The 10,614-nt window shown below is 35.5% G+C and overlaps 1 protein-coding gene across 1 annotated transcript; it reads right to left on the reverse strand.

Moving 5' to 3' along the window:
• Positions 1-8,374: 8,374 nt before the first annotated feature.
• LOC132544485 (activating signal cointegrator 1 complex subunit 2 homolog) lies at positions 8,375-9,953 on the reverse strand. The gene is made up of 2 exons (XM_060208093.1): positions 9,575-9,953; positions 8,375-9,135 (listed from the first exon to the last, which is right to left on the reverse strand). Exons 1-2 carry the CDS (start codon positions 9,951-9,953, stop codon positions 8,432-8,434), a joined length of 1,083 nt encoding a protein of 360 aa, XP_060064076.1. The 3' UTR covers positions 8,375-8,431.
• Positions 9,954-10,614: the final 661 nt, after the last annotated feature.

A 10,614-nucleotide genomic window follows, 5' to 3' on the forward strand; every position in this document is an offset into this window, starting at 1 on the left:
GGGTTTCAGCCGCCATTCTGTCAACACCGACTGACGATGCCTGGAAAGAGTGTCGGCAAGGACGTTCAAGCAACCCGGAAGATGCTTGACCTGAATAGACAAGTCCATCTCCCGGCAAAGCAGAAGCACCTTGATAGCCAGGGCACACAGTACATGTGATCTGGTGCCCCACTGCTTCTCCATATAAGCGACAACTGCGGAGTTGTCTGTCGCTAGACAAATGACCTGCGACTTCAGCACTTCCTGAAGGGACTTCAGAACCAGCAGGACTGCTCTCATCTCTAACACATTGATGTGTTCTGAGAGCTGTTCCCTGGACCACTCCCCTGATCAGATATGACCGGCCAGGTAAGCGCTCCACCCTGTTATGGAGGCATTCGTGTACAGGGTCATAGAGGGACTCGGCCTGAGGCAGGGAATTCCCACAAGGATGTTGTCTTGACAAGTCTACCAAGATGCAAAGTCCTTCACTGACTGGGTTATGGAAAGCATTGCTTCATAATCCCTTGAGCAGGGACCCAGTTGGAAAGAAGGAACATTTGCAAGGGCCTGATGTGCAGATGCCCCAATGGGACTACATCTGCCAGGGAGTTGAGATACCCCAGAAACCTGAGGAACCAACACACCTGAACCCAGGACATGTCCATGAAGGCTAGAGCCACTGTGTGAGAAAAGAGGCCAGACGCCCACCTACCAGAAGTTCTAGTAAGGGAACATCCAAACCTTGCTACACAGCGGACACGGGGCCTGAAGAAACCAGGTCAAGGTCTGGCAGACCCGAGACAGTTGGGAGTGGTACGGAGGGAAGAAGTGAGTCAGGAACTTAACTTCCCCTTGGGAGGAGGTTTCTTGCCTCCTTTCACCTTCTTCCCTTTGGCCTTGAAGGGAGTCTTAGACTTCTTCCCAGCAGAACGCTGCTTGGGATTCGACCTAGACCACTTCACAGCAGCCCTGCACCCAGTGAAGTGCTAGGACTACTGGACCCAGGCTTCTTGAAAAGAACGCCAGTGGCCATCTGGTCCTCCTTCAAGTCCTCGTCAGAAAGCCAATCCTCAGGCAGATCAGACAATCTGTACAAGGATACAGTTAAGAAATCAATATACGACAAGATATGCAGTGAGAGGCGCAACTTCCTCTCCACCTTGTGATGTTCCTTGGCTTGGAACACCACCTGGTCTACCACTTTCCCGGGCCAGGAAGAAAGATCCCTCGATTCCAGCTTGGCTGGGTGGGGAGACAACTTGCCATCGTGGATGGCATAATCAGTGGATCTAACCTCAAATAAATCTGTCATTCCGAGTTGCAACCCAGGAAACCCAGGAGCCTCCGCGACCGATGATGACGAAGGAGGTGGGCAATCCTTCTCGCCAAGGATGAAGGCAACATTCATGTGCAATGCACGAATGCCCAAAAGGAGGTCGGAAGCCTCAGCTACCACCTAATCCTCAGCCTCATCGGACGACTTGGGCTCGCCATCAGAAGGGGCACCATCTGAAGATGGGGCTTTTGATAGGAGGTCATTGACATCAGAGCACCCAGGTGTCAGATCCAAAACATCACACTCTACCATGCCTGAACCCTCAAAATCCATTGGCTCCGAGGTATCAGCATCCTGGGGATGGGAACGCTTAGCAGAGCATTTACCCACATTGGCCTTAGGGCATGCTGCGAACATGGATGCCATAAGTCCCTTGGAAGAAGGAGAGGGGATCGCCCGAGAAGCAGAAGTTCTACTAACATAGGCATCGGGCGGAAACGATCCCACTCTGAGCTGGGCTCCTCCTCCCAAGAACCAGACCAAGGCTGGGAGGGAGGGGCTACCCCCTTGACACCGACCAACTCCACTGAAACGGAGACGATGGGTCCAGAAACAAAGTCACCGTGGGCACCTTCCTTAGACAACCCAGTGGTAGACTTGTGCTTGCCCTTACCCCTTAATTAGTCCTGGTTGTTACATCCAAATACATGTATAGTGTAAGAAAACAAGATTTATTTGCAAGCATGTTAGATCATTTTCGGAATTATTCAAGGATGAGGGAAATGGATATAACAGCAGCTTTTTAACCACTGTGTGTGCTTATGAAAATCATTTTCTTATTAAAAAAAACCACATTATAAGTGATAACATTCCATTCATATTATATTTTCCCTCTGAAGAATTTTCAGTTTTTATTTTTTTCTCAAAGATATAATGTAAAATAAAGTAAGATTTAAAACTGTCTTAGTGAAGTGAAGAAAGTCTGACAGAAAACTCAAATTTGACCTTTCTTTCAGTAGTCTTTTGTTAAATAAAGTCTTTGTCGTTTAATTTTATCATGACCAATATTCATATTTTTTCTCATTTAATCTTAGTATTAATCTATGATGCCCTCCTAGCTCAAAGTTGATCTATGGACTGGTGTCTTTACAACAAGTAGGTATACATGTCCACAGAAAAGTGTTGAGCAGAAGAATCATAGCAAAATCAATGTTGAACAGAGAGAATTGGTTTTATGTCGTTTCTCACTGATATATCTGAAAATTTAAACCTGATGATTTTGCTCAGTAGATCTTTCATTGACCTGATGTATATAAACTCATTGGCCAACACAGTGAAAAGCTAATTATTGTATGAAAGACACAAAAACTCATTTTCATATAGAACTTGCATGATACATTCACTAGACAAAATAAAAAACAAACCCAGAAATATCAGCAATTTGTGGTTTTCACATAAATTCTGTGTTTTCGTAATGCAGAGTTATCTGCTCTTGTTAGCAGATATTGATTGTTACATCATTAGTTTGTTATATTAAATTAGTGAGAAAATGATGTTATTTTCTCATACATACTACACCGACATAGCAATTAAAAATACCTGCTCCCAAGAGCAGATAACTCTGAATTACGAAAATACAAAATACAGTAACATTGAGTTGGTCCGAGGATGAACAGAAACTGGGGATTTTTGCCTCAGTGAACTGGAGAAATTCAATGTAAATACAAAAACAACTACATACAAGGTTTTCTTTATTGTACTGATACAATAGATAAAGAGTTAACAGCTTTCAGTGATATGTATACAAATATACACACAAAAAACGTATTTATAATACACTTTGATCTTTTGAAGATCCTCTCATATGGACTATCGTTTATATATATTTCTTTACCCAAATATATATTATTGGATTCTCTATGAAATAATTTTGATGTCAAATGATCTTTAGATTGTTTGGAATGTGAAACACATGAATATTGAATTCAATAGAAAGTGTCATATACTGTAAAATCCTCCATTTTTGTGGGGCTTTGTTTTCTTACTATTTACCTGGATAAATATCCCTCAATGAACCAACTTTTACCAACAGTTTATAGACATCTGAATTTGTGATTAAATGCACTCAACAAAATCACTGAAAATAAACTCCCACCAAAATTGATGATTTACAGTATTTACTAGATATTTACTAAATAAGAATAAGAATTAGCTTATTCTATAGTCAGTTTCTTTTTCTGTTTTAAAGAAGCATTCTATAGTCAGTTTCTTTTTCTGTTTTAAAGAAGCATTATATAGTCAGTTTCTTTTTCCATTTTAAAGAAACTTTTAATAGTCAATTTCTTTCCTAGTTTAAAGAAAACATTTATTGTGAAATTCTTTTTCTATTTCAAAGAAACATTCTAAAGTCAATTTTTTTCACTATGATAAAAACAAAAACTTAAGTTTCCTTGCCGAATAGGTTTGATATGTTGTGAAAACAGCAATTCTCAGGCTATTTTTACAGGAAGTTTAAACTACTTCCCTTCTGATTGTACAGGCTATGATTCAATAGTGAGTCGATGACATCACCATAATAGATGGCGTGTACGTGGAAAGCATGTGCTTGGCAGTAAATAGACACAAATGCCCCACAAAAAAGACAAGAACTGTCACTTAAAAAGAATTTCAGTAATTACAATTATTGATATTGAAACTAAGGAATTGAACAGTTAATCATGGTTCCATTAGATGGGATGAAAATGTGTTCACAACACAAGATAATAACTTATGGATATTCAACATGATAAAGTTATATGACAACATGAACTAACTCAATCTAATTTAGATTTTATCTAAATTATTAACAATATAAAATAAAACCTAACAGATACAAAAGGAATGCTTTACATCCAAGGAGAATGGATTTTAACAAATATAATTCAATTATCAACAAAGATGATCAAAGGTCATGTTAATGTCACATAGGCTACATTACAAGAAATGTAAATATGGATTTGATATGTATAGTACAATAGTATATATATATATCTTAATATCCAACACTTATTTGATTATGAAGGCAATGTTTGTGCAATATGTATATCATAACAAAGTAATTTAGGGACTAAATATCAATAAAAATATTTCATTGATTGGCTCTGAAGATTAAAAAAACATCATTTATTAAATTTTAGCAACTAAATTCAAACATTTTTTTTGTAAAATAAAATTATTACCTCTACATATTTTAACTAATTTAACAAACTAAGAATCATTGACACTCTGTTTAAAATATAATTTACTGAGACATTTAATCACTGATCAATAACAGACAATTAAGCTACCTTCCCAGTCAAATCTAGCACTTCTCAAGAAATAATGATTACAAACTTTCCTCCTCAAATCCAAGATGACCCCTGTCAGCCATTTTTTTAAAATGAAATTTGAGAAAGATCTGCCATGTATTTTTTAAGAAACTGATTCCACACACATCCATCTCATTGGGCACTTATTATTCTACATAAACGTAAAATCATTATGATCCAGCCGAAACCCCGTAACAAAACAAACAAGCTACTGAACTAATCACTACCAAATTCACTAATATTTAACAAAACTTTTTTTCAATCATTCTTCAATATTGCAATTTAATTTCAGTGAGAAATTAATTATAGCAAGGTTGGCCTTAACAGAACAAATTTTAAATGTTTTTTTAAATATATATGTTTTAATTTTTATAAATATTTTCTGCATACAATAACACGTCCAAAATTCTAAAAAAAGAAAAAAAAAAGAACGAAAATATAAAGGCATTTCAAGGTGCTATGCAAACTGAATATTTTTTGGATAATTCTTCATTTTATAAATATTTACAGGGAGAGTATTATCAATGGATATATCATATGTTAGTATCATAAGAAAAGATATGTGCACAAATAAAGTGTAAAACTTCAAATATTTTGAAATTTATAATCACAAATTATAGTGGACAAAATTTATAGATAAGTCGAGAAGTATAACCAACACCTCCTCCACTTTTCTACTTTTAAATGAGGCTACCAAGGTTTAACAGAGACAATCTATCAAGGCTAAATGATTTGAAATAAAATTTACAACAAGACATCACCAATCCAATGCCCACACAATGTGAATTTACATTTTATGATTTAAGATTTAAGCACGAAATTTTAATTCTTCATAAGGATAAAGTTTGTAAATCAAATATAAAAAACTGTTAAATATAACTTATATGCATTGCTCTATAAACACGCACAAATTATATAGAAATTTAGAACAGCTTGCATTTAACCTCATTTGGAATATATTTACAACCATTCAAATGAAAAAGATTTCATCATTATATGCATGCAGTTGATTCAATGTCTCCTATACAACTAAGACCTTTCTGTATGAGACAAGATATAAATATTTAACATTTTATTACATACCCTGGTATTTGTTATATATACAACTAAAACCTATCTGTATGAGACAAGATATAAATATTTAACATTAGTGATGGTAAGTTCTGGCATTAAAGGATTAAAGAGTATGCTACCATTTAGGAAATGGAAGAAAACTTCACCATTTTTCTTGTTTTTTTTTTTTTACCCTTTTCTGAAAACTTTTTTTTATTACATACCCTGGTATTTGTTATATAAAAATTAAGTAACATCTGACAGGAAGTGCCTGTTTTGAAATTCCTCTCCTTTTTTCTTGACATTAAAGAATTCTTCTCTGTAATTCAAATCAGCATTTCCTTTTCTGGACCATTTCTGGGTCTGAGTTAACTCCCTTGTCAAGTTAATCACCTCTCACTTTTGCAGTGATAGACCTTAACTTTTATCCCTAAAGTTTAATATCATTCTTTTGATCTTTGTTTTTGATAAATTTTACTTGATTTCAAACAGCCCTATTTACATTAGATACACTTCATGTAAGTGAGAAAGGTCTCATCCAAAAGTGATCTTTAGTAAAGTTGTTTACTGTGCTGACAATACGGTCGAGTACAGCTGTATTTCTTTCTCTTGATAAAATAAAATATCTACATGAACTGACAATAAACCTACAGGTTTCTAGTTACTGTAATCTTGACACAATGAGTGACCTTAACCTGCAGAAAATAATGACACCCCTATTTCTAGATTTTGTTCAAAACTTCCGGGTCCAGAGTAAAAACCTGTTTGACAAGTCCTACCTGAATTTATACATACTATTTTTCATGTTCTTCATTATATTTTTCCAGATTTTATCAAGTAGCTGTCAAAGTTAATCATCTAACAATTTCTCCTGTTCACATCATTGAAAGGAAGCATGAACATTTTTTTAGCAAACAGAAATGCTAAATAGGTAAATTGAATTGATGCAATATAAAACAATTATCTGCAAAATAAGATGATGTTAAAAATCACAACAAAGAAATCTACACACATGATAAATAACTTTGTTAAAAAGATTTAAAAGACAGAGAGTTAAAGCAAAACTAAAACTCTAATTGCACACAAAAAACCAACAAACCTTGTAGATAATAATTTTTCATTCACCTTATATTTTTTTTTGAAAATATGATGAATTTTAAACCGAAACTCGGGAGAGAAGCAGATTGTAAAGCAACACAATGTCTATTATAGCTTTGGATACAATTTGATATCCTGATTGAAAACAATGAAAAATAGAAATACAATCATATAACAATATATGTGTGGATAGAAAAATAGAAGATATTGACAACAGGATATAAACTCAAACTCAAAGTCTATGAAATTTGGGCAAAGTTGGAGAAAGAAGGTGTTCCAGAAGAGTAAGTGTCTTCTGCTTCGTTGATGAAACCCACAATGTAAATCAAGTATATAGAAATGACACATTCCCAAAGATTATAGAACATTTCCTACTCATCATTGGTATTGGTGATTAAATGTTTACCATATACCTGATTTAGCATATCTATCAAGGTCTGTTGGTTTGAAATCTATATGGTTAAGCTTGACTTAAATTTTCCAAAAAATCGAGAGAGAAAGATACCCTGACAAATCAGTGATGCACCAAATTCAGAAACAGCCCCATGTACATTTCTAGTTTCCTGGTTAATCATTTATCTAAGTGAAAATTCTTGGCCACTGATCCAAAACCATACCGCTTCATCTTCACAATTTTGGTGTTATTAAGAATGGTCTAGTTCTGTTTTTTCTGTTCAAATGATAACACAAACTACAGCAGTTATTCTTCAAGACAAAATGATGTTGATGCAGCAGTGTAAAATGTACTGCAATATTTTTGAGCGAAGGATGATAAAATTGGATGTTCATGAAATTATGGAGGTATTAGACAAAGTAATAACATCATAAAAATGACAGAAGTTCAAGTCTGTTGGATTTCTCCATTAAGTGCTCAGAATCCTCCAGTTCCAAATGCGAAAAGAATTTCAGGAAAAACTCAAGTCCATCATCATCACTCCAGTTTCTTGTTTAAAAGGAATAAAATACTGTAGATGAAAATCCTTTCCTTTCAATCACGAAGAAAACGACTTTTATTAGATAAAAATGTTTCAGTTGATGATGGCAAGGAATTCTATGTATCACAAAAAATTATGAGATCCACAATCCCTAAATCAAGAATGAAGTCCCCATAATCCACGATACAAGTGCCAACACCATTGTCGAGAAATCCTGAGGTGCACTTCTCTCACCACCAGGTACACCATTTCTACCACTGAAGCGGACAGTGGCCATTGTGTCTGTAATGGCTCAAATATAAAAGTCCCTGGTGTAATAATTTGCATCAAGTAAAGTCACTGAATTCTCTTCAATTATTCTAAACCATGATGGAATCATCAAACCATCGCAAAAAAGATAAGAACAATTTTTTCCATTTTTATTTGATACAACAAAAAGCATGAAGATATGCAGTTCTGAGACACAGCACCAGCTTTCCAGGATTATTCCAGATTTATTTAAATCATCTCTTGCAAAATCACCAATCCACATCCAGATGGTCATTCTCACGGCTCGTCTGTTTAACTAGCCTTCTTTTTGTGACTGCTCATTGCTACTGATATGTATTGGTCATATATAAAGCACTATAACTTCTTTGGTATATAGTAAACTCAAACTCAATCTTTGCATAAAGCAAGGGATATATATATAGTTATCAATACAGCTTGCTATCTCTTAAAGCAAATCCCTGCTGTACACCTTAATAATAAATATCTTCTCTCCGTGAATGATAATATGTCTGATGATTTAGATAAATGTTTTGGCCATTATATAACTGGTTTGGGTAATACTCCTGCCTTGGAGGAACAGCATTAGGCTGGAAGCTGCGGTGACCTGACCTTTGACTTCTGTAAGTATTTGAACTAATAAAGTGTTCATTTGACTGCCTCCTAGCCCTATGAGGTCTCCTTGCTTCCCTATGGTCAGGTTGGTAGCCTTTGTTGTTATAACTGTTAGACTTATGACAGTAATCTTTGTAGTGTTTCGGATCTACAAGATAGGGCTGGCCATGGTGGTACATGACAACTTTTTCCTTCTCAATGCGAGCCCATGGATCGTTAGGTCTTGATGGCTCATTTCCACCTCTTCTTTCCATTTGGTCCATTCTCTCATTGTTCTTTGGAGGAGACTTTGTGTCTTGCATCCGGTAATAGTAGAAAATACCGAGCCCTATACAACAGAGCAAAAACAATCCTCCAAGAGCTCCTCCAATGATGGCGCCTAGTTCTTCATCAGTTAACTGTCTTATGGTGGTTACTGAATTGGTAGTCTGAGTGGTGGTTGCAGTGGTAGTGATGGTAGGAGTAGTGGTGGTGGTGGTCGGAGTGGTAGTAGTAGTTGGAGTGGTAGTGTCAGTTGAAGTGGTAGTGGTGGTAGTAGTCGGAATGGTAGTGGTAGTTGGACCTACAGAAGGAGGAAAAAGTCTAGTTACTTAAAGTGAATTACGAAACAGGTTAAATAGTGAGGGCTTCAAAAGATATATACAACTACTTAGTAAGAAATGAAAGCATTACAGGCCTATTAATGACATAAGCAAGCAGATTTCTAAAGAAACCAAATGATTGATTTTTATAATAACTCATTAATCTTCCAAAAAACTGGATTACGTTTTAGAAATCATACTTAGTTTCTACCACTAAATGGACAATAGATTAAAACTTAAGATTAAAAATTTACCAATTTTGAAAATGTAGCTACAATTTTTCCTCCAAGTATTGATCATTAGTAGAAATATATGACGTAGGACCAGGGTGTCTGTAGACAGGCTTTTGCGGGACATGTGAATTCTGATATTTGGGTTCTGGCTGATCAGAACGGTAAGAAATTTCAATAGAACATCTACTGTTGCCTTCAACACCTTTATGGAAGTTCTTCTCATCAATTTCATTGTAATCGATGTTTACAAAAGCAGGATTACTTTGTGCTCCAGGGCCGTGTACTTGTAGTTTATCAAAGTCTTTCTGTTGGGAAGAACGAGGGCTTGAACTTTTTGCAGCCTTATTTTTCTTTTTACAGCAAAAAATAATCACCACCACGAGAATGACTACTACCCCACCCCCGACACTACCAGCTATAATAGGAACCATCTTCCTGTCAGGGTCTCTGGAAGGTTTGCCAGTTGTCGTAGAGTGAGTAGTGAAGCTTGCTTTGTTAGTAGGAGACAGCATGTTATTATATGTGGTATTAGAACCGGCACCATTGCTGTTTGTTGTTGTTGTCATCACAGTTGTTACTGTTGTGGGTGCTGTAGGTTATAAAACAAAATGACAGAGAAACTAAGAACTGAAAATAAATCGGATAAACAGAAAGCTTAAATCGTAAGAAGCCCTTAGATTTCAGTTCTGGTGATGAATGACAATTGAAATCTATTGTGAAAACGATAAAAATGAAATGAAATCTGGTACCAAATTTAGCGAAAGTGTAAATGATTTCTGATCTCCAGCAGAATGAAGAAAAATAAGATAAAGTTAAATATGTGGTGAATTTGCCAGAAATTGTCACACACCATGAAAATGATAAATTATTAACAGACTTAACATCCACAATTACTTCAGACTCTTAAGCAAACAAGGATTGATGAAATGATGTTATGAAATATACGATATAATTATTCAGTAAGACTGAAGTGAGATGGATAGCAAATGATGCATGTTGTGACTAAGGCTCAGTTAACCATGACAGATCAGATTCAACTATTCAGGGTTAAACTATATAGTTTAATTGAATATCTCACAAATAATTTCAGGCTAATTCACTAATTTCAATTGTAAACCTGATTTTATTATTTACAGGTGTATCTGAATTTGACACTGCATCACTGTTAACAATTTGCTGTCACTTCTAGTAAATATCACACAAGTTGCTACAGTGATATCCCCTTTA

Source organism: Ylistrum balloti, unplaced genomic scaffold (genome assembly GCF_031769215.1).
Source record: "Ylistrum balloti isolate Yb309-2 unplaced genomic scaffold, AGI_CSIRO_Ybal_v1 Utg369588, whole genome shotgun sequence".
Classification (NCBI taxonomy): domain Eukaryota; kingdom Metazoa; phylum Mollusca; class Bivalvia; order Pectinida; family Pectinidae; genus Ylistrum; species Ylistrum balloti.